Consider the following 25,976-nt stretch of genomic DNA (forward strand, 5'->3'; position numbering starts at 1 on the left):
ACCTCCTCATGCTCTCTCAGGGAGAGCATGTCCCAAATTCCAAGCTGCTGTTTTGAGGCATGTTCAAAAAAATAATGCACTTTGTGACTTCAATAATAAATATGGCAGTGCCATGTTGGCATTTTTTTCCATAACTTGAGTTGATTTATTTTGGGAAAACCTTGTCCTATTGTTTAATCCATCCAGCGGGGCATCACAACAAAATTAGGCATAATAATGTGTTAATTCCATGACTGTATATATCGGAATCGGTAATTAAGAGTTGGACAATATTGGAATATCGGCAAAAAAGCCATTATCGGACATCTCTAATTATTTCTACTTGTATTGCTTATTGCAAAGTGTCTTCGAATTTTTAGAAAAGCGCTTCTAAATAAAAAGTGTTATTATACTTATTATTAATAACAAGACATTTGGGGTCAGGGTGGTGGGTCAAATTTGATTAGCAACAATAAAATCAAACCGTAAAGTTAAAGACAAACAAAAAAAGCTATTTAGTTATTTTTTTTGCTAAAGTTAAGACTGTATTTTTTTCCCTCTTTACGTGTTCCATCCATCCATCCATCCATCTTCTTCCGCTTATCCGAGGTCGGGTCGCGGGGGCAGCAGCTTAAGCAGGGAAGCCCAGACTTCCCTCTCCCCAGCCACTTCGTCCAGCTCCTCCCGGGGGATCCCGAGGCGTTCCCAGGCCAGCCGGGAGACATAGTCTTCCCAACGTGTCCTGGGTCTTCCCCGTGGCCTCCTACCGGTCGGACGTGCCCTAAACACCTCCCTAGAGAGGCGTTCGGGTGGCATCCTGACCAGATGCCCGAACCACCTCTTCTGGCTCCTCTCGATGTGGAGGAGCAGCGGCTTTACTTTGAGCTCCCCCTGGATGGCAGAGCTTCTCACCCTATCTCTAAGGGAGAGCCCCGCCACCCGGCGGAGGAAACTCATTTCGGCCGCTTGTACCCGTGATCTTGTCCTTTTGGTCATAACCCAAAGCTCATGACCATAGGTGAGGATGGGAACGTAGATCGACCGGTAAATTGAGAGCTTTGCCTTCCGGCTCAGCTCCTTCTTCACCACAACGGATCGATACAGCGTCCGCATTACTGAAGACGCCGCACCGATCCGCCTGTCGATCTCATGATCCACTCTTCCCTCACTCGTGAACAAGACTCCGAGGTACTTGAACTCCTCCACTTGGGGCAGGGTCTCCTCCGCAACCCGGAGATGGCACTTCACCCTTGTCCGGGCGAGAACCATGGATTCGGACTTGGAGGTGCTGATTCTCATCCCAGTCGCTTCACACTCAGCTGCGAACCAATCCAGCGAGAGCTGAAGATCCTGGCCAGATGAAGCCATCAGGACCACATCATCTGCAAAAAGCAGAGACCTAATCCTGCAGCCACCAAACCAGATCCCCTCAACGCCTTGACTGCGCCTAGAAATTCTGTCCATAAAAGTTATGAACAGAATCGGTGACAAAGGGCAGCCTTGGCGGAGTCCAACTCTCACTGGAAACGTGTCCGACTTACTGCCGGCAATGCGGACAAAACTCTGGCACTGATCATACAGGGAGCGGACCGCCACAATCAGACAGTCCGATACCCCATACTCTCTGAGCACTCCCCACAGGACTTCCCGAGGGACACGGTCGAATGCCTTCTCCAAGTCCACAAAACACATGTAGACTGGTTGGGCAAACTCCCATGCACCCTCAAGGACCCTGCCGAGAGTATAGAGCTGGTCCACAGTTCCACGACCAGGACGAAAACCACACTGTTCCTCCTGAATCCGAGGTTTGACTATCCGGCGTAGCCTCCTCTCCAGCACACCTGAATAGACCTTACCGGGAAGGCTGAGGAGTGTGATCCCTCGATAGTTAGAACACACCCTCCGGTTCCCCTTCTTAAAGAGAGGAACCACCACCCCGGTCTGCCAATCCAGAGGTACCGCCCCCGATGTCCACGCGATGCTGCAGAGTCTTGTCAACCAAGACAGCCCCACAGCATCCAGGGCCTTAAGGAACTCTGGGCGGATCTCATCCACCCCCGGGGCCTTGCCACCGAGGAGCTTTTTAACTACCTCAGCAACCTCAGCCCCAGAAATAGGAGAGCCCACCACAGATTCCCCAGGCACTACTTCCTCATAGGAAGACGTGTTGGTGGGATTGAGGAGGTCTTCGAAGTATTCCCTCCACCGATCCACAACATCCGCAGTCGAGGTCAGCAGAACACCATCCTCACCATACACGGTGTTGATAGTGCACTGCTTCCCCTTCCTGAGCCGGCGGATGGTGGTCCAGAATCGCTTCGAAGCCGTCCGGAAGTCGTTTTCCATGGCTTCCCCGAACTCCTCCCATGTCCGAGTTTTTGCCTCCGCGACCGCCGAAGCCGCACACCGCTTGGCCTGTCGGTACCTGTCCGCTGCCTCAGGAGTCCTATGAGCCAAAAGAACCCGATAGGACTCCTTCTTCAACTTGACGGCATCCCTCACCGCCGGTGTCCACCAACGGGTTCTAGGATTACCGCCACGACAGGCACCAACTACCTTGCGGCCACAGCTCCAATCAGCCGCCTCAACAATAGAGGTGCGGAACATGGTCCATTCGGACTCAATGTCCAGCACCTCCCTCGTGACATGTTCAAAGTTCTTCCGGAGGTGGGAATTGAAACTCTCTCTGACAGGAGACTCTGCCAGACGTTCCCAGCAAACCCTCACAATGCGTTTGGGCCTGCCAGGTCTGTCCGGCATCCTCCCCCACCATCGCAGCCAACTCACCACCAGGTGGTGATCGGTAGAAAGCTCCGCCCCTCTCTTCACCCGAGTGTCCAAAACATGAGGCCGCAAATCCGACGACACAACTACAAAGTCGATCATGGAACTGCGGCCTAGGGTGTCCTGGTGCCAAGTGCACATATGGACACCCTTATGTTTGAACATGGTGTTTGTTATGGACAATCTGTGATAGGCACAAAAGCCCAATAACAAAACACCGCTCGGGTTCAGATCCGGGCAGCCATTCTTCCCAATCACGCCTCTCCAGGTTTCACTGTCGCTGCCAACATGAGCATTGAAGTCCCCCAGTAGAACGAGGGAATCACCCGGGGGAGCACTCTCAAGTACTCCCTCGAGTGAATCCAAAAAGGGTGGGTACTCTGAGCTGCGGTTTGGCCCGTAAGCGCAAACCACAGTCAGGACCCGTTCCCCCACCCGAAGGCGGAGGGAAGCTACCCTCTCGTCCACCGGGTTGAACTCCAACATGCAGGCTCTGAGCCGGGGGGCAACAAGAATTGCCACCCCAGCCCGTCGCCTCTCACTGCCGGCAACGCCAGAGTAGAAGAGAGTCCAGCCCCTCTCGAGAGAACTGGTTCCAGAGCCCTTGCTGTGCGTCGAAGTGAGTCCGACTATGTCTAGTCGGAACTTCTCCACCTCGCGCACTAGCTCAGGCTCCTTCCCCCCCAGCGAGGTGACGTTCCACGTCCCAAGAGCTAGCTTCTGTAGCCGAGGATCGGACCGCCAAGTGCCCTGCCTTCGGCTGCCGCCCAGCTCACATCGCACCCGACCTCTATGACCCCTGCTATGGGTGGTGAGCCCATTGGAGGGGGAACCCACGTTGCCTCTTCGGGCTGTGCCCGGCCGGGCCCCATGGGGCCAGGCCCGGCCACCAGGCGCTCGCCATCGTGCCCCACCTCCGGGCCTGGCTCCAGAGGGGGGCCCCGGTGACCCGCGTCCAGGCGAGGGAAATCTGGGTCCATAGGTTTTATTTTTCATTGAGGTCTTCGTAAATATTCTAGGTAAATAGGTCTTGGTAAATATTGGCAAACATAGATTTGATGATGGGGACAACTTGACCCTTGTTCTGATTTCCTACTGGAGAAATACAACTTCCACACACTGCAAAAAGTCAGTGTTCAAAAACAAGAAAAAAAAAATACAAAAATGAGGGGTATTTTATTTGAACTAAGCAAAATTGTCTGCCAATAGAACAAGAAAATTTGGCTTGTCAAGACTTTCCAAAACAAGTAAAATTAGCTAACCTCAATGAACCCAAAAATACCTTTAAATAAGTATATTCTCACTAATTACAAGTGCATTTTTCTTGGTAGAAAAAAAATAGACCTTTTTGCTCAATATGTTGAAAAATATTCTTAAATTTAGTAATTGCTAGTGCCATTATCTTGACATAATGATATGCGCTCGATTTTTTTTTTCATGCTTGAAATAAGAAATTATTACTTTAAATAAGTAGTTTTATACATGTGAGTGTTGATGACACAGCTTTGCAACAGTTGATATTCTAGTTTCAAGCATGTTTTACTCAATATAGGTCAACAAATCTCAGCTACAAGCTGTAAATCTTACTGAGCTCATATAGGACCAAAACACTTAAAACAAGTAAAACACTCTAACATAAAATCTGTTTAGTGAGAAAAATTATCTTATCAGACAAAAAATAAGCAAATATCACCCTTATTTTAGATATTTAATCTTACTTAGATTTCAGTTTTTGCAGTGCATGCATGTGGCAACATATCAATATGATAGCTCAGACTCTTGTTGCTAGGCAGAACTCTCAGAAAACATGTTGTCTACTTCCTTGATGAATTTGTGCCTCAGTGGCGGAGAAAGGACAGGGAGAGCTGGCAGTAAGCCAATGCTTCATTACACACTAATAAAGCAGCCGTTTAGTGGGTGTGGTGGGGCACTGTAGTCCTTGCCCCTTATGCAACGTCAGCACTTGCTCCTAACCACAATTTTCTCCACAGAACCAGACAACCAGGGGTCAAGTTTATCGTCATTTTGGACCGCAGACTTGACACGTGGGCTTCTATCAAGAATGCACTGGCCAGAATAGCAGTGAGTTGTGTTTTATTCTACTTGCAGTTTGTGTTGTTGAAGGTGTACACTTATGACTGCATGTGCTCTACATGTGTAAGGAGTAGGCTTGCAAAGGGGTGGAAAGTTTCCGGTAAATTTCCGGAAACTTTCCAGGAAATTTACCATGGGAAGTTAAGCTCGGGAAGTTTGGAAATATTGACCATTTTTTGATTATTCAAAGTTGGACACCGTCCATTGGAATTAATGGGAATATATGGGAATTAATGGGAATATATGGGAATTAATGGGAATATATTGAAATTAATGGGAATATATGGGAATTAATGGGAATATATGGGAATTAATGGGAATATATTGGAATTAATGGGAATATATGGGAATTAATGGGAATATATGGGAATTAATGGGAATATATTGGAATTAATGGGAATATATGGGAATCAATGGGAATATATGGGAATTAATGGGAATATATTGGAATTAATGGTAATATATGTGAATCAATGGGAATATATGGGAATTAATGGGAATATATTGGAATTAATGGGAATATATTGGAATTAATGGGAATCTATGGGAATTAATGGGAATATATTGGAATTAATGGGAATATATGGGAATCAATGGGAATATATGGGAATTAATGGGAATATATGGGAATGAATGGGGAATTACAATAATGATATATTATTGGGCACTTGTCTATATGCTGCTACATCTTTGTGCCATTTTTGACGTAGCTCTTGGCACAGTATTTGCAAAAGTACACCGCCTTTCCGCCTACATTGGTTGGGGTGAAATGTCTCCACACATCAGATGGTGTACGTGGCATTATTCTCTTTGTATTTATTTATTCTTGTAAAACACTAATGCAATGCCACACACAGACATAAATAGTCAGCTAAACAATTGGTGTAGTCTTTAAAAATATTTTACTGATAAACAAATGAATAGAAATAGGCTAGATGAATAAATGAACAGTCAATCAGCATGCTAAATCAAACTATAACCTACATTCTTGTATGACAACAGAACAGCTAGTTGAACTTTACAGATCACAAAAAAAGGTACATTTGGATCGCTAACGTTGTTAGCATAAATGAATGGGATTTAACATGGAGAAAATTAGCATCACGGCTAACGGAGAAATATTTTCGGTTCATTATGAGACTGTGGTGGTACATAAGCCTAACTAGCTAGAGACATTGGCCCCAAAATCATTTAACAAGTACAGGAACAGCTAGCTAGCTTGAGTGGAAGTCTGCTGGAACTACAGCGTGTGTTCAGAATCCTTGGCATTAGAGGACTGCAGTCAAGAAAAGCCACCAAGAACATCCTAGAGGCCGCAGAAAAGGCCTCCCGGTGGCTGTGAATCCGTAGGGGGGATCCGTGGTGCGCTACTTGGACACAGGCCGGGGTCTGATCACCCCCGGCTGGGTCGCCCGGGCGAGGGTGTCTGATGATTAAAGACCCGAAACACCCTATGACCCCGGGTTTATCACTGATGACGTGTCCAAGCATCACCGTGAGGTGTATTCAAGTTCTCGGTTCATTATGAGACTGTGGTGGTACTTAAGCCTAGCTAGCTAGAGACATTGGCCCCAAAATCATTTAACAAGTACAGGAACAGCTAGCTAGCTTGAGTGGAAGTCTGCTGGAATAGCCTACAGTCATACAGTAACAAGCAATTACACCTCTATTCAACTTAAATACCATAGATCAAATATATTTACCCCAGTAATATCATCAACACTTACCTGACTGGATGAAGTCCTTGGGCTCAAATACTAGTGTGTAGGCTGGCCATATTCTGAAATCCCAAAAAGAGGACACATATATGCGTGCCAAGGCGGGCAGCACGCCAAGGCCGGGACTAGGTGAAAATTTGCCAATGATACTCAAACTTGCTTTATAAGTAATATATTTATTTATTTAAATAAAGCATTTTTTCTCGTATGTTAACAGTCATAAAAATGGGGTGCCACAGTAAATTTTTGGGGTACCACTTTTTTGTAAGCGTTTTGAAAATAAATGACAAATGTATGCATTATCCGGTTATATCTCACATTCTATGTTGTGTTTTGGAAAAAGGTTGTCATAAACGTTACTTAATTCATTAAAAAAATAATACAAAAGAAAACAAATGTGTATGCATATGTAAATGTATTCAGTTATAAACATTCTTTCACTTTCTTCTTTCCTTCATGGATCTGAACTTTACCGCTGCTGGTAGTTTTTTCTATGTTTTTATTGAATAAGTTGTAAGTGTATTTATTTCAGTATAAAAGTGTAAAAAGTGTTTTGCTTGGGTCATGAAATGATGATAATGGTGTGCCAGGGCATACATACATTTTATATTTAACGCTTAAATCTCTGGAGTCTACATCAACTTCACATCTATATCTCATTTCAAAATGTTTTAGTTTTTTTATGTTGTGTTTTTTGTTTGTTTGTTTTCCGCCCTTTTTTGTCAAACACACAAAATATGCAAAATCTTCCACCAAAAATATTTTTCTTAGTGGAATATTTGATGTGAAGTAATCGGAACCTTGGATAGGTCAATAATTCATAATGACATTGATTTTGATTATTATTATTATGTTTTGAGCAATGACAGTTTGAAAGAAAAAAAAACATTTTTGTTTTATTAGTCAACATTGCAACTCTTTCTAAATGACATTTCACCTGTAAGCTTTTTTATTTCACCTTTGATATGTTTTTGTTTATTTTAATAGTATTTTTAGAATGTGCCGTGGGCCTTTAAAACATTAGCTGTGGGCCGCAAATGGTAAAAAAAATTAAAAAAATTGCGTCCTTTCTGATTTCAATGCGTTAAAAAGACACAAAAAGTGCGTTAACGCCAACACTGCTTGACTGAAATAAGTCACACTTATATTCTGTAACATTCACAGTTTTGGAAAAAAAGTGCAGAGGTAGAAATATTCAAAATAACCTCTTGTATATAATCTAAACATAAATAATGCCTCAAAGCAAGTTAATTACATTTTTTTTTAAAAACAGCAGACGAGCTCTCGCCCTGCACAGCTGTTTTGTGCTTTGTAGTGTCGATATGGGCTTGTAGATCTTTGGCCCCTTTATTTGCCACAGATACATGCTGTACGTTCCTGCTTTGCACACAGTGCATTCTGCTTTCCATGTGTCACAGCCAGGACCAAAACACGAATACTTTTTCCGCAAATCATCCGTGAAGTTGCATTTACTTTTCGGCTTTTCTTGTTTTCATGTCTGTCTCCACTCACTAGCTCTCTCGCTCTGTGTCTCTGGCCCTCCCTCACGAATGTTTCTGCGTGCGCACCTTCACAGTTTGTTTTGTTTAACTCCTTCTTAACTTAACCCTGGACGTACATTGAAAATACACGCAACCCTAATTCAAAATGCCGGACATTTGAGGCATTCAAGAAACCCCGCCCGGACACCCCCGCAAAAGAGGACATGTCCGGGGAAAAGAGGACGTATGGTCAGCCTACTTGTGTGGCCTCAATAGCCCTGCTGTAGTGAGTAGCATGCTGGGAATTATCTGGGCATGTGATGGAAGAATGCACTGCACATGTGATGGAGGAATGCACAGTGCAGGGTTGAAATTATACTGAATTTGCATGAAATCCGGTTGTTTTAGCTAATAATCATGCTGCAAGATCTAGCATGTTGCATTCAATGTTTATTCCCGTTAATTCCCATATATTCCCGTTAATTCCCATGGAAAGTTTCTAACTTTGAATATTCCCGGAATTTTGCAATCCTAAATTCACCACCACATCTGTGAGGGACTTACAAGCAACGTGTGCTTGAAAAAAATGTCCACCATTAAGCAAAACTATCTTAGTAGCAACACAGAAGTCATTGACATGGATTATCAATCAATCCAATCCAATCCACTTTATTTATATAGCACATTTGCACAACAAGAATGTTTCCAAAGTGCTGCACAGCCATGTTAAAAACAATATTAAAAACAATATTATGCTACACCAATGACTGAATAAAAACAAACAATAAATGAATAGAAAACCAATACAAAAACAATATAAAAAATAAATATGATTTAAAACGATTTTAAAGGGTAAAACCAATTAAAACAGTAAAATAGACATCAAAATGTATTAAAAAAAACACAGAGGACAACAGAGGACAGAAGACCACACAACTCACGTAGTGCTAAAAGCCAAAGAATAAAAGTGGGTCTTAAGACGAGACTTAAAACACTCCACTGTGGGAGCAGTTTGAACATGGAGGGGCAGAGTGTTCCAGAGTTTAGGGCCGACCACAGAGAAGGCCCTGTCTCCCCTGGATTTAAGTCTCGTCCTGGGCACCACGAGCTGGAGCTGGCTCTCGGACCTCAGGAGTGTAAATTTGGATGAGGTCCGAGATATACTGAGGTGCCAGTCAATGTAAAGCTTTAAAAACAAACAGCAAGGATTTAAAATCAATTCTAAAATGAACAGGGAGCCAGTGCAAACTCCGAAGAATTGGGGTTGTATGCTCACGTTTCCTGGCCCCTGTTAAAAGTCGTGCTGCCGCGTTCTGGACTAACTGCAACCGGGAGAGAGCTTTTTGGCTAATGCCAGCATAAAGTGCATTGCAGTAGTCCAGGCGACTTGAAATAAAAGCATGCACGACTTGTTCAAAAAGGTTAAAAGATAAAAACGGTTTTACCTTTACTAAAAGACGAAGATGATAAAACACGATTTTAAAACGCCATTGACTTGTTTGTCAAATTTAAAATCTGCTGTCTATAGTGACGCCAAGGCTGGTGACTTTGGGACGCACATAATTTTGCAATGGTCCCAAGTCAGTGAGGGCCGGACCAAAAACTGAAATTTTCGTTTTTCCCTCATTCATTATTAAAAAATTCTGGGCTAACCAAGCCTTGACATCACATAGACAGTTGAGAAATAAATACCGGTAAATAAATGATAAATGGGTTATACTTGTATAGCGCTTTTCTACCTTCAAGGTACTCAAAGCGCTTTGACACTATTTCCACATTCACCCATTCACACACACACTGATGGCGGGAGCTGCTATGCAAGGCGCTAACCAGCAGCCATCAGAGGCAAAGGGTGAAGTGTCTTGCCCAAGGACACAACGGACGTGACTAGGAAGGTAGAAGGTGGGAATTGAACCCCAGTAACCAGCAACACTCCGATTGCTGGCACAGCCACTCTACCAACTTCGCCACGCCGTCCCAGAGAAGGGGTGTCAGGGGGCCGTGGCCTTTTGAAATTGGCATATAAATTTGGCAGGACATCTGCATAAAAGTGATAAGACACTCCATGTTTCTTAAAGGCCTACTGAAACCCACTACTACCGACCACGCAGTCTGATAGTTTATATATCAATGATGAAATCTTAACATTATAACACATGCCAATACGGCCGGGTTAACTTATAAAGTGACATTTTAAATTTGCCGCTAAACTTCCGGTTCGAAACGCCTCTGAGGATGACGTATGCGCGTGACGTAGACCGGCGAACACGGGTATGCCTTCCACATTGAAGCCAATACGAAAAAGCTCTGTTTTCATTTCATAATTCCACAGTATTCTGGACATCTGTGTTCGTGAATCTGTTGCAATCATGTTCATTGCATTATGGAGAAGGAAGCTGAGCAAGCAAAGAAGAAAGTTGTCGGTGCGAAATGGACGTATTTTTCGAACGTAGTCAGCAACAACAGGACACAGCCGGCGCTTCTTTGTTTACATTCCCGAAAGATGCAGTCAAGATGGAAGAACTCGGATAACAGAGACTCTAACCAGGAGGACTTTTGACTTCGATACACAGACGCCTGTAGAGAACTGGGACAACACAGACTCTTACCAGGATTACTTTGATTTGGATGACAAAGACGCAGACGTGCTACTGTGAGTATGCAGCTTTGGCTTCTAAACATTTGATTGCTTGACCGTATGTGCGCAACTTTTTTTTGCGTATGTACGTAACTTTTTTAAAATATATAAGCTTTATGAACCTTGGGTTAGGTGAACGGTCTTTTGGGCTGAGTGATTGTGTGTGTTGATCAGGTGTTTGAATTGTATTGGCGTGTTCTATGGAGCTAGGAGCTAGCATAGGAGCTAGGAGCTAGCATAACAAACACGCAGGTGTTTTTATGCAGGATTAATTTGTGGCATATTAAATATAAGCCTGGTTGTGTTATGGCTAATAGAGAATATATATGTCTTGTGTTTATTTACTGTTGTAGTCATTCCCAGCTGAATATCAGGTACCGTGAGTATGCAGCCTTGGCTGCTAAACATTTGATAGCTTGACCGTATGTGCGCGTCACGTACGTAACTTTTTAAAAATATATAAGCTTTATGAACCTTGCGTTAGGTGAACGGTCTTTTGGGCTGAGTGATTGTGTGTGTTGATCGGGTGTTTGAATTGTATTGGCGTGTTCTATGGAGCTAGGAGCTAGCAGAGGAGCTAGGAGCTAGCGTAACAAACACGCAGGTGTTTTTATGCAGGATTAATTTGTGGCATATTAAATATAAGCCTGGTTGTGTTGTGGCTAATACAGTATATATATGTCTTGTGTTTATTTACTGTTTTAGTCATTCCCAGCTGAATATCAGGTCACCCCCGGCTCTCACAGCATCTTCCCTATCTGAATAGCTTCAACTCCCCACTAGTCCTTCACTTGCACTTTACTCATCCACAAATCTTTCATCCTCGCTCAAATTAATAGGGGAAATTGTCGCTTTCTCGTCCGAATCTCTCTCACTTCATGCGGCCATCATTGTAAACAATAGGGAACTTTGCGTATATGTTCAACTGACTACGTCACGCTACTTCCGGTAGGGGCAAGCCTTTTTTTTTATCAGATACCAAAAGTTGCAATCTTTATCGTCGTTGTTCTATACTAAATCCTTTCAGCAAAAATATGGCAATATCGCGAAATGATCAAGTATGACACATAGAATAGATCTGCTATCCCCGTTTAAATAAAAAAAATTCATTTCAGTAGGCCTTTAAAAATCTCTCCAAGAGGGAGAATGTATAAGGAAAACAGGATGGGGCTTAGAATAGATCCCTGGGGGACACCACAGTAAAGCGGAGCAGAAGAAGAGGTGGTAGTATAGCTAGTATACACCTAATACATTATAAATGTATAAGGTGTATACTAGCAAGTCTTACTAACCACAGCCCATAGGGGGCGCCATAAATGTCATGTCATCTCTGGCCACAGCATTAGGTACACCTAATGGCATCCAATGCAATATTTACCTTCAGTACTGTTTATTATTGTGCTTGTAGTTTGCGCCGCATCATGCTGCAAACGCTGCTCCTCACTGAAAGGCCGTCTTCTCTGACTCCGTGCTAATTGAAATGCAAGCAACAACTTCCACCCCCCCGGCCCCCCCAAAAAAAGTGTGATGACGTGGAGCTCTGCAGAGAGAGCGAGGACGAGGATGCGGAGAGAGTGTGTGTGTGGTGTGTGAGTGAGGATGCTGCTGAGCTGAACATGTCCTCCCATCGTCCCGTCATGGCGGAAAGATGCTGCCGAAGAGGACTTGCCAAGATCCGACGCAGCCCGGTAATGACCGGGGTGGGATATTTTGTTGCTTAATTGGAGGAGTTTGGGTGAAGTTTTAGGGTGGGAATGCTGCAGTGAGTGGAGCGGTGCAGTGTGTGTGTGTGTGTGTGTGTGTGTGTGTGTGTGTGTGTGTGTGTGTGTGTGCAGAATGCTGAGTCATGCTTCCTGTGCATAGAAAGTGAGATGACGTCATTTTCCGTCTCCTCTTACATGCATGCTGCTGACTAACATGCATGACGTCACCACTGACGCCAAGGGAACGTCAACAATTGTGTGACGCTGCAAAGTCGTGTAGTTTCCCATTGTCATGCAGACACATTGTCGGGGTGTTGATCTGCAAAAAAAAGCGACATATTAAAAAAAGTAGCTCCCAGTATGATTGCGTGCTGCAAACTACGATCATAAACACAATGTTGTATTAGGAACTTCTAAACTATTTTAAACTAAATTCTTCATTGTCAGGGTGACCTTTCCCTTCACAAAATAATTTTTGTTGTCTATATAATGTCAATTATATAGACACGGGCAATATGTAGTAGGGTAGTCAAAGCTGTTCTACAGTGTATGACCGGAAGACTCTGGTGTTTCACAGGACCCGTATGTACCATGTGTATTGCAAAAACACCAGTCAAAGATCCTGTATTTTACAAGAGTAATGGCCGCCAATCATTCTCTATATGACAGGTGAGAACTCTGCTGTTTTAGGGACTTGGTGCAAAAATGCTCGTCAAAGATTCTTCGTATGACAGAACCACTGCAGTTTTTAACGATCTACTTCATAGACACAAATCAAAGATCCTAAATATGACAGGAATGTTCTACTAGTGTTCGGACTTATTGCAATAGCACGAGTCAAAGATCCTGTATATTACAAGAGTGGGCTGCTGTTTAATGACCACCAATCATTCTCTATATGACAGGTGAACTCTGCTGTTTTAGGGACTTTCTGCAAAAATGCTAATCAAAGATTCTTTATATGACAGCATTACTGCAGTTTTTAACGATCTACTTCATAAACTCCAATCAAAGATCCTATACATGACATGAGTATTCAAAGGAATTTCAAAAACACTAGTTAAAGATTCTCTATATGACAGGACCACTCCGCTGTTTTAATTCATAAACGCCAATCAAAGATCCTCTATACGACAGGAGTGTTCTAGTGTTCGGACTTATTGTAAAAACACCAGTCAAAGATTGTGTATATTACAAGAGTGTGCTGCTGTTTAATGACCACCAATCATTCTCTATATGACAGGTGAACTCTGCTGTTTTAGGGACTTGGTGCAAAAATGCTAGTCAAAGATTCTTTGTATGACAGAACCACTGCAGTTTTTAAAGATCTACTTCTTAAACTCAAATCAAAGATCCTATATATGACATGAGTATTCAAAGGAATTGCAAAAACACTAGTCAAAGATTCACTATATGACTGTACTACTACGCTGACCTATTTCACAAATGCAAATCAAAGATCCTCTATACAACAGGAGTGTTGTAGTATTCGGACCTATTTCAAAAACAGTAGTCAAAGATCCTGTATATTACAAGAGTGTGCTGCTGTTTAATGACCACCAATCATTCTCTATATGACAGGTGAACTCTGCTATTTTAGGGACTTGGTGCAAAAATGCTAGTCAAAGATTCTTTATATGACAGCATTACTGCAGTTTTTAACGATCTACTTCATAAACTCCAATCAAAGATCCTATATATGACATGAGTATTCAAAGGAATTGCAAAAACACAAGTTAAAGATTCTCTATATGACAGGACCACTCCGCTGTTTTAATTCATAAACGCCAACCAAAGATCCTCTATACGACAGGAGTGTTTTAGTGTTCGGACTTATTGCAAAATCACTAGGTAAAGATCCTGTATATTACAAGAGTGTGCTGCTGTTTAATGACCACCAATCATTCTCTATATATGACAGGTGAACTCTGCTGTTTTAGGGACTCTCTGCAAAAATACTAGTCAAAGATTCTTTTTATGAAAGAATTACTGCAGTTTTTAAAGATCTACTTCTTAAACTCCAATCAAAGACTTTCTGCAAAACTGCTCGTCAAAGATTATTTGTATGACAGAACCATTGCAGTGTTTAACTATCTACTTCATAAACGCCAATCAAAGATCCTATATATGACAGGATTGTTCTACGAGTGTTCAGAGTTCATGCAAAAACACTAGTCAAAGATTCTCTATATGATAGGACCAGTGCAGTTTTTAACGATCTACTTCATAAACGCAAATCAAAGATCCTATATATGACAGGAGTGTTCGAAGGAATTGCAAAAACACTAGTTAAAGATTCTCTATATGACAGTACCACTCCGCTGACCTATTTCACAAATGCAAATCAAAGATCCTCTATACAACAGGAGTGTTCTAGTATTCGGACCTATTGCAAAAACACTAGTCAAAGATCCTGTATATTACAAGATTGGCCTGCTGTTTAATGACCACCAATCATTCTCTATATGACAGGTGAACTCTGCTGTTTTAGGGACTTTCTGCAAAAATGCTTGTCAAAGATTCTTCATAAGACAGAACCACTGCAGTTTTTAACAATCTACTTCATAAACGCAAATCAAAGATTCTATATATGACAGGAGTGTTCGAAGTTATTGCAAAAACACTAGTCAACAATTCTCTGTATGACAGGACCACTCCCCTGTTTTTAAGGACCTATTTCATAAACTCAAATCCAAGATCCTGTATATGACAGGAGTGTTCTAGTGTTCGGACCTATTGCAAAAACACTAGTCAAAGATCCTGTATATTAAAAGAGTAATGACCACCAATAATTCTCTATATGACAGGTGAACTCTGCTGTTTTAGGGACTTTCTGCAAAACTGCTCGTCAAAGATTATTTGTATGACAGAACCACTGCAGTGTTTAACTATCTACTTCATAAACGCCAATCAAAGATCCTATATATGACAGGAGTGTTCTACGAGTGTTCAGAGTTCATGCAAAAACACTAGTCAAAGATTTTCTATATGACACGACTTGTGCAGTTTTTAATGATCTACTTCATAAACGCAAATCAAAGATCCTATATATGACAGGAGTGTTCGAAGGAATTGCAAAAACACTAGTTAAAGATTCTCTATATGACAGGACCACTCCGCTGTTTTAATTCATAAACGCCAGTCAAAGATCCTCACTACGACAGGAGTGTTGTAGTGTTCGGACTTATTGCAAAAACACCAGTCAAAGATCCTGTATATTACAAGAGTGGGCTGCTGTTTAATGACCACCAATCATTCTCTATATGACAGGTGAACTCTGCTGTTTTAAGGACTTTGTGCAAAAATGCTAGTCAAAGATTCTTTTTATGACAGAATTACTCCAGTTTTTACAGATCTACTTCATAGACTCAAATCAAAGATCCTATATATGACATGAGTATTCGAAGGAATTGCAAAAACATTAGTGAAAGATTCTCTATATGACAGGACCCCTCCACTGACCTATTTCATAAACGCCAATCAAAGATCCTCTATACGACAGGAGTGTTTTAGTTTTCGGACTTATTGCAAAAACACCAGTCAAAGATCCTGTATATTACAAGAGTGTGCTGCTGTTTAATGACCACCAATCATTCTCTATATATGACAGGTGAACCATGCTGTTTTAGGGACTTGGTGCAAAAATGCTAGTCAAAGATTCTTTGTACGACAGAACCACTGCAGTTTTTAACGATCTACTTCATAAACCCAAATCAAAGATCCTATAAATATGACAGAAGTGTTCGAAGGAATTGCAAAAACACTAGTTAAAGATTCTCTATATGACAGGACCACTCCGCTGTTTTAATTCATAAACGCCAGTCAAAGATCCTCACTACGACAGGAGTGTTGTAGTGTTCGGACTTATTGCAAAAACACCAGTCAAAGATTCTGTATATTACAAGAGTGGGCTGCTGTTTAATGACCACCAATCATTCTCTATATGACAGGTGTACTCTGCTGTTTTAGGGACTTTCTGCAAAAATGCCAGTCAAAGATTATTTGTATGACAGAATTACTGCAGTTTTAACAATCTACTTCATAAACGCTAATCAAAGATCCTATATATGACAGAAGTGTTCAGAGTTCATGCAAAAACACTAGTCAAATATTCTCTGTATGACAGGACCACTCCCCTGTTTTTAAGGACCTATTTCATAAACTCAAATCCAAGATCCTGTATATGACAGGAGTGTTCTAGTGTTCGGACCTACTGCAAAAACAAGAGTCAAAGATCCTGTATATTAAAAGAGTAATGACCACCAATAATTCTCTATATGACAGGTGAACTCTGCTGTTTTAGGGACTTTCTGCAAAACTGCTCTTCAAAGATTATTTGTATGACAGAACCACTGCAGTGTTTAACTATCTACTTCATAAACGCCAATTAAAGATCCTATATATGACAGGAGTGTTCTACAAATGTTCAGAGTTCATGCAAAAACACTAGTCAAAGATTCTCTATATGACACGACTTGTGCAGTTTTTAACGATCTACTTCATAAACGCAAATCAAAGATTCTATATATGACAGGAGTCTTCGAAGGAATTGCAAAAACACTAGTTAAAGATTCTCTATATGACAGGACCACTCCGCTGTTTTAATTCATAAACGCCAGTCAAAGATCCTCAATACGACAGGAGTGTTGTAGTGTTCGGACTTATTGCAAAAACACCAGTCAAAGATTCTGTATATTTCAAGAGTGGGCTGCTGTTTAATGACCACCAATCATTCTCTATATGACAGGTGAACTATGCTATTTTAAGGACTTTGTGCAAAAATGCTAGTCAAAGATTCTTTTTATGACAGAATTACTGCAGTTTTTACAGATCTATTCATAAACGCAAATCAAAGATCCTATAAATATGACAGGAGTGTTCGAAGGAATTGCAAAAACACTAGTTAAAGATTCTCTATATGACAGGACCACTCCGCTGTTTTAATTCATAAACGCCAGTCAAAGATCCTCAATACGACAGGAGTGTTGTAGTGTTCGGACTTATTGCAAAAACACCAGTCAAAGATCCTGTATATTTCAAGAGTGGGCTGCTGTTTAATGACCACCAATCATTCTCTATATGACAGGTGAACTCTGCTGTTTTAGGGACTTTCTGCAAAAATGCCAGTCAAAGATTATTTGTATGACAGAATTACTGCAGTTTTAACAATCTACTTCATAAACGCAAATCAAAGATCCTATATATGACAGAAGTGTTCAGAGTTCATGCAAAAACACTAGTCAAATATTCTCTGTATGACAAGACCACTCCCCTGTTTTTAAGGATCTATTTCATAAACTCAAATCCAAGATCCTGTATATGACAGGAGTGTTCTGGTGTTCAGACCTATTTCAAAAACACTAGTCAAAGATCCTGTATATTAAAGGAGTAATGACCACCAATCATTCTCTATATGACAGGTGAACTCTGCTGTTTTATGGACTTTCTGTAAAAATGCTAGTCAAAGATTCTTTGTATGACAGAACAGTTTTTAACGGTCTACTTCATAAACGCCAATCAAAGATCCTATATATGACAGGAGTGTTCTACAAGTGTTCAAAGTTCATACAAAAACACTAGTCAAAGATTCTCTATATGACAGGACCAGTGCAGTTTTTAACGATCTACTTCATAAACGCCAATCAAAGTACTCGGTATTTAAAGAAGCTGCTGCAAAACAATCAGCAGTCAAAGATCCTCTATGTGTTTAAAGAGAACATTGTTTTGTTGTCTCGTGATCAAAACCCAGGCCTCCTTTCCCGGGAACCTCCACCTGGTGTTGGTGCTGCGACCCACCAGCTTCTTCCATCGCACCGTCGCCGACATCGGCTTTCGCTTTGGCCAGGAGGACTTCATGTTGAAGATGCCGGTGAGCAAGACAACCGGCCGCCGTATCGGACCAGGTGATAAGTAACAGCCGATGTGGCGTTCAGGTGGTGATGCTGAGCTCCGTCACCGACCTGCTGAAGTACATCGACGAGAACCAGCTGACGTCTGAGTTCGGAGGCACTTTGGACTACTGCCATAGCGACTGGATCCTTCTAAGGACGGTAAGACAACAAAATATAAAGCTCCTCTGATTGACGTAAGTGTCTATATTAGCTATATTAGCCTACTATCAAAATGACGTTAAAAGCCTTATATAAGTGTTATAATGAAGGCAACACATTAAGGATTAAAGTACCAATGATTGTCACACACACACTAGGTGTGGTGAAATTTGTCCTCTGCATTTGACCCATCCCCTTGTTCCCCCCCTGGGAGGTGAGGGGAGCAGTGGGCAGCAGCGTAGCCGCGCCCGGGAATCATTTTTGGTGATTTAACCCCCAATTCCAACCCTTGATGCTGAGTGCCAAGCAGGGAGGTGATGGGTCCCATTGTTATAGTCTTTGGTATGACTCGGCCGGGGTTTGAACTCACAACCTACCGATCTCAGGGCGGACACTCTAACCACTAGGCCACTGAGTAGGCAACACATGACGTAAGTGTCCATATTAGCCATATTAGCCTACTATCAAAATTACGTTAAAAGTCTATATAAGAGTTATAATGAAGGCAACACATGACGTAAGTGTCTATATTAGCCTACTATCAAAATGACGTTAAAAGTCTTATATAAGTGTTATAATGAAGGCAACACATGATGTAAGTGTCCATATTAGCTATATATGCCTACTATCAAAATGACGTTAAAAGTCTTATATAAGTGTTATAATGAAGGCAACACATGACGTAAGTGTCTATATTAGCCTACTATCAAAATGACGTTAAAAGTCTTATATAAGTGTTATAATGAAGGCAACACATGATGTAAGTGTCCATATTAGCTATATATGCCTACTATCAAAATGATGTTAAAAGTCTTATATAAGTGTTATAATGAAGGCAACACATGACGTAAGTGTCTATATTAGCCTACTATCAAAATGACGTTAAAAGTCTTATATAAGTGTTATAATGAAGGCAACACATGACGTAAGTGTCTATATTAGCCTACTATCAAAATGATGTTAAAAGTCTTATATAAGTGTTATAATGAAGGCAACACATGATGTAAGTGTCCATATTAGCTATATTAGCCTACTATCAAAATGACGTTAAAAGTCTTATATAAGTGTTATAATGAAGGCAACACATGACGTAAGTGTCTATATTAGCCTACTATCAAAATGACGTTAAAAGTCTTATATAAGTGTTATAATGAAGGCAACACATGACGTAAGTGTCTATATTAGCCTACTATCAAAATGACGTTAAAAGTCTTATATAAGTGTTATAATGAAGGCAACACATGATGTAAGTGTCTATATTAGCCTACTATCAAAATGACGTTAAAAGTCTTATATAAGTGTGGGACGGCGTGGCGAAGTTGGTAGAGTGGCCGTGCCAGCAACCGGAGGGTTGCTGGTTACTGGGGTTCAATCCCCACCTTCTACCATCCTAGTCACGTCCGTTGTGTCCTTGGGCAAGACACTTCACCCTTGCTCCTGATGGGTGCTGGTAGCGCCTTGCATGGCAGCTCCCTCCATCAGTGTGTGAATGTGTGTGTGAATGGGTGAATGTGGAAATACTGTCAAAGCGCTTTGAGTACCTTGAAGGTAGAAAAGCGCTATACAAGTATAACCCATTGGGGCGGTATAGCTCGGTTGGTAGAGTGGCCGTGCCAGCAACTTGAGGGTTGCAGGTTCGATCCCCGCTTCCGCCATCCTAGTCACTGCCGTTGTGTCCTTGGGCAAGACACTTTACCCACCTGCTCCCAGTGCCACCCACACTGGTTTGAATGTAACTTAGATATTGGGTTTCACTATGTAAAGCGCTTTGAGTCACTTGAGAAAAAGCGCTATATAAATGTAATTCACTTCACTTCACTTCACATTTATCATTTATTTATTATTATAATGAAGGCGACACATGATGTAAGTGTCTATATTAGCTATATTAGCCTACTATCAAAATGACGTTAGAAGTCTTATATAAGTGTTATAATGAAGGCAACACATGATGTAAGTGTCTATGTTAGCTATATTAGCCTACTATCAAAATGACGTTAAAAGCCTTATATAAGTGTTTTAATGAAGGCAACACATGATGTAAGTGTCTACATTAGCTATATTAGCCTACTATCAAAATGATGTTAAAAGTCTTATATAAGTGTTATAATGAAGGCAACACATGATGGAAGTGTCTATATTAGCTATATTAGCCTTCTATCAAAATGATGTTAAAAGTCTTATATAAAGTGTTATAATGAAGGCAACACATGATGTAAGTGTCTATATTAGCTATATTAGCCTACTATCAAAATGACGTTAAAAGTCTTATATAAGTGTTATAATGAAGGCAAAACATGATGTACGTGTCTATATTAGCTATATTAGCCTACTATCAAATTGACGTTGAAAGTCTTACATAAGTGTTATAATGAAGGCAACACATGACGTAAGTGTCTATATTAGCCTACTATCAAAATGACTTTAAAGGTCTTATATAAGTGTTATAATGAAGGCGACACATGATGTGTCTATATTAGCCTACTATCAAAATGACGTTAGAAGTCTTATATAAGTGTTATAATGAAGGCAACACATTATGTAAGTGTCTATATTAGCTATTTTAGCCTACTATCAAAATGACGTTAAAAGCCTTATATAAGTGTTATAATGAAGGCAACACATGATGTAAGTGTCTATGTTAGCTATATTAGCCTTCTATCAAAATGACGTTAAAAGTCTTATGTAAAGTGTTGTAATGAAGGCAACACATGATGTAAGTGTCTATATTAGCTATATAAGCCTACTATCAAAATGATGTTAAAAGTCTTATATAAGTGTTATAATGAAGGCAACACATGATGGAAGTGTCTACATTAGCTATATTAGCCTACTATCAAAATGACGTTAAACGTCTGATATAAGTGTTATAATGAATGCAACACATGATGTAAGTGTCTATATTAGCCTACTATCAAAATGACTTTAAAAGTTTTATAGAAGTGTTATAATGAAGGCGACACATGATGGAAGTGTCTACATTAGCTATATTAGCCTACTATCAAAATGACGTTAAAAGTCTTATATAAGTGTTATAATGAAGGCAACACATTATGTAAGTGTCTATATTAGCTATATTAGCCTACTATCAAAATGACGTTAAAAGCCTTATATAAGTGTTATAACGAAGGCAACACATGATGTAAGTGTCTATATTAGCTATATTAGCCTTCTATCAAAATGACATTAAAAGTCTTATATAAGTGTTATAATGAAGGCAACACATGATGTAAGTGTCTATTTTAGCCTACTATCAAAATTACGTTAAATGTCTTATATAAGTGTTATAATAAAGGCAACACATGATGTAAGTGTCTATATTAGCCTACTATCAAAATGACGTTAAAAGTCTTATATAAGTGTTATAATGAAGGCAACACATGATTTAAGTGTCTATATTAGCTATATTAGCCTACTATCAAAATGACGTAAAAAAATTTATATAAGTGTTATAATGAAGGCAACACATGATGGAAGTGTCTACATTAGCTATATTAGCCTACTATCAAAATGATGTTAAAAGTCTTATATAAGTGTTATAATGAAGGCAACACATGATGTAAGTGTCTATATTAGCTATATTAGCCTACTATCAAAATGACGTTAAAAGTCTGATATAAGTGTTATAATGAAGGCAACACATAATGTAAGTGTCTATATTACACTTTTCATGCAATGATGCCATCTAGTGGCACATTTTAACATCGCAGGAATGATGTCAGAGAAATTAAAGATATACTACCTATAAAATAACCTTTAATAATTATGATTTCACAGCACAATCCAACATAAATATTTGTACACCACACTTTTTAATGCAATGTTGTCATCTAGTGGCAAATTTTAACACTACAGAAACGATGTCAGAGAAATTGAGATATATTACAGTATTTTTCTGACAATAGTGCGCACCGGACTATAAGGCGCACTGCCGACGAGCGGGTCTATTTTCATACCAAAGGCGCACCGGAACGATTATGAAAAAAAAGCGAGGTAACGCTGTGCTAGAAGCAGCTCTTCGTATAATGCAACGCAATGTTACACACCTGAACTAGAACTAGGGTTGCCCCTCCCTCTAAGCAGATGTGTGGGGTGAATACATGCATATGAAATTCTACCACAAAATAATTCCCAGCCCCTTCCTGCTCTGTCGTTGATAACAATATAATGGCAATTTACCGCAGATATGTCCACTGTGGCGCACAATGTTAGTGTTGGGCTTGTGTCAGGTTCAAACACCGAACTACCTATTATTACACAAGACAAGAAGAAGGAATCAGGCAGAGACAGAGTTGAATTTTACTCATGAGGAGAGACGTATTGGGCTGCACACTCAGTTACAGTTTGATCCTACGCTCTAAGGTACAGCCCCACGTGCTCCTCTATTTATTCGGGAGGTCCCTAGTTCACATCACTGAGGCTGCTTCTGAAGGGAGGGCTACTGCAAGCAGCCCCAGCAGACACAATACGTGATTATTCAGAATGGAAATGTGCTGACACTCGTGATTTCGCCCTGTCTCTGGTTTGTCCGCGTTGAGGTACTCGATGTCCGTCCTTGGCTGTCAGCAGGCAGGGTCTGGAACCAAACTGCTGACACGAGACAACTCGCAAAGCAAGACCACAAGTTGTGCCTTAGCGCAGATAGAAAAGCACAACTTCAGCACAATTGGTTATAACTATAGCAACGGCCTTTAAGCATAAGAGTTGTGTGATAACTTATACATAATTGTTCTAACAGCTGGTGTTCAAATGTAGAGGAATCGAATCCTGGCTGGGGATGTGCCAGGAACATATTTAACATTCTATTTTAAGTGTGTTATTTTGCAATAAAAACATGAATTATTAGACAACTTATTTCCCATTAATTAGTACAAGACATGCACCAAATTAAGTTTGATTAAAAAATATATATATATAAACTTGCTTAATATAAATAAAGTATAAGGAAAATCATGCGTAGTGCTCCAATATACACTAGTTGTGACTACAATCACAACAAGTCTTCTAAAAAATGGACCATTATTATCTTTTCAAAGACAGATTTTTTCGATTGGATCTCTTGTACCTAATATTGTGGCCACGACACTATCCCATCCACTGACTTATTTATCATGGAGTTATTTATGCTTCTATTGCAGGCCATTGAAGGTTTTGCCGTCACGGTCAAAGACATCGCGCACATGCTGCAGGCCTTCGGCACTGAACTGGCCGAGACTGAACTGCCCGGCGAGGGCGGCGCCATCGAGCACCTCCTGGCGTCTCACAATGACAAATACCGGAAGCTTAAAGTACGTCCAGAAGTACTTCATTCATGTATCTCAGGGCGTTCACTCGATGGCAACTTCACTGTTTGGTTTGTCTTAGAAGACGTTTCACCTCTCGTCTGAGTAGACTTCATCCGTTCATGATCATAGACTTATATCTGAGATCTAGTCTTAGACTTAGATTGGTCAGATCTAGTCTTAGACTTAGATTGGTCAGAACTAGTCTTAGACTTAGATTGGTCAGAACCAGTCTTTGACTTGGATTGGTCAGAACTAGTCTTAGACTGGTCAGAACTAGTCTTAGATTTAGATTGGTCAGAACTAGTCTTAGACTTAGATTGGTCAGATCCAGTCTTAGACTTAGATTTGTTAGATCTAGTCTTTGACTTATATTGGTCAGATCTAGTCTTAAACTTAGATTGGTTAAATCTAGTCTTAGATTTAGATTGGTCAAATCTAGTCTTAGACTTAGATTGGTCAAATCTAGTCTTAGACTTAGATTGGTTAGATCTAGTCTTAGACTTAGATTGGTCAGAACTCATACTAGACTTAGATTGGTAAGAACAAGTCTCAGACTTGGATTAGTCAGATCTAGTCTTGATTTAGATTGGTCAGATCTAGTCCTATACTTAGATTGGTCAGAACTAATCTGAGACTTAGATTGGTCAGAACTAATCTGAGACTTAGATTGGTCAGAACTAATATTAGACTTAGATTGGTCAGAAATAGTCTTAGACTTAGATTGGTCCGATCTAGTCTCAGACTTAGATTGTTTAGATCTAGTCTTAGACTTAGTTTGGTTAGATCTAGTCTTTGACTTAGTTTGGTCAGATCTAGTCTTTGACTTAGATTGGTCAGATCTAGTCTTTGACTTAGATTGGTCAGATCTAGTCTTAGACTTAGATTGGTTAGAACTAGTCTTAGACTTAGATTGGTCAGATCTAGTTTTAGACTTAGATTGGTCAGATCTAGTCTTAGATTTAGATTGGTCAGATCTAGTCTTAGACTTAGATTGGTCAGAACTAGTCTTAGACTTAGATTGGTCAGAACTAATCTTAGACTTAGATTGGTCAGAACTAATCCTAGACTTAGATTGGTCAGATCTAGTCTCAGACTTAGATTGGTCAGATCTAGTTTTAGACTTAGATTGGTCATAACTAGTCTTAGACTTAGATTGGTCAGATCCAGTCTCAGATTTAGATTGGTCAGATCTAGTTTTAGACTTAGATTGGTCAGAACTAGCCTTAGACTTAGATTGGTCAGATCTAGTCTCAGACTTAGATTGGTCAGATCTAGTCTTAGACTTAGATTGGTCAGAACTAGTCTTTGACTTAGATTGGTCAGAACTAGTCTTGGACTTAGATTGGTCAGATCTAGTCTTAGACTTAGATTGGTCAGATCTAGTCTTAGACTTAGATTGATCAGAACTAGTCTTAGACTTAGATTGATCAGAACTAGTCTTAGACTTATATTGGTCCGAACTAGTCTTAGACTTAGATTGGTCAGATCTAGTCTTAGACTTAGATTGGTCAGATCTAGTCTTTGACTTAGATTGGTCACATCTAGTCTTAGACTTAGATTGATCACATCTAGTCTTTGACTTATATTGGTCACATCTAGTCTTTGACTTATATTGGTCACATCTAGTCTCTGACTTAGATTGGTCACATCTAGTCTTAGACTTAGATTGGTCACATCTAGTCTTAGACTTATATTGGTCACATCTAGTCTTAGACTTAGATTGGTCACATCTAGTCTAGTGGCTGGTGTCAAACCCCAAATATTTATACTCCAAAACCATGAGGGTGTGCCTGGGCAAGGATGGTAGTGAGAAAAACAACTGTTTTGATGACAAGAAACAATCCTAACTGTCAAAGCCAATGACAGTCGTCAAAGTGTAATTTGCCCTCGATAGCATTGAGTTATTGTGTGACAGAACGATCGCTGTGGATCGACTACTACCAGTCCAAAATAGTCGGAATCACCCACATATGCATTCCATTCAGTTGTAATCAAACGGCACAAATGGTATTCTGGTCACCTTCTGCGAGCAGAATGTTTCTTACTCCTCTTATTTGTTGGAGTCTTTTAGGAATGGTTGAAAGGACAGTGTTGTCTGTGGGAGACAGGTGGTGACATCTGTTTTGGGATGGTTTTTCAACCTTGACATAAATAGCTTCCCGCACTCCTCTTTCATACCATCCGTACTCCCTGTCCAGAATGTGTAAATGTTTGTTGTCAAAGGAGTGCTGTTTCTCCCTGAGG

The 25,976-nt window shown here is 40.6% G+C and overlaps 1 protein-coding gene across 1 annotated transcript in view; it reads left to right on the top strand.

Annotated features, from left to right (window-relative positions):
* mcf2a (MCF.2 cell line derived transforming sequence a) overlaps positions 1-25,976 on the top strand; it is a 106,163-nt gene that overhangs the window by 30,707 nt on the left and 49,480 nt on the right. The window contains exons 5-8 of the mRNA XM_062044326.1: positions 4,755-4,845; positions 18,147-18,266; positions 18,331-18,447; positions 23,586-23,735. Coding sequence (XP_061900310.1) covers positions 4,755-4,845; positions 18,147-18,266; positions 18,331-18,447; positions 23,586-23,735 — 478 coding nt within the window. The remainder of the gene's footprint in view (positions 1-4,754; positions 4,846-18,146; positions 18,267-18,330; positions 18,448-23,585; positions 23,736-25,976) is intronic.

Source organism: Entelurus aequoreus, linkage group LG04 (assembly GCF_033978785.1).
Source record: "Entelurus aequoreus isolate RoL-2023_Sb linkage group LG04, RoL_Eaeq_v1.1, whole genome shotgun sequence".
In the NCBI taxonomy this organism is placed as follows: Eukaryota; Metazoa; Chordata; class Actinopteri; order Syngnathiformes; family Syngnathidae; genus Entelurus; species Entelurus aequoreus.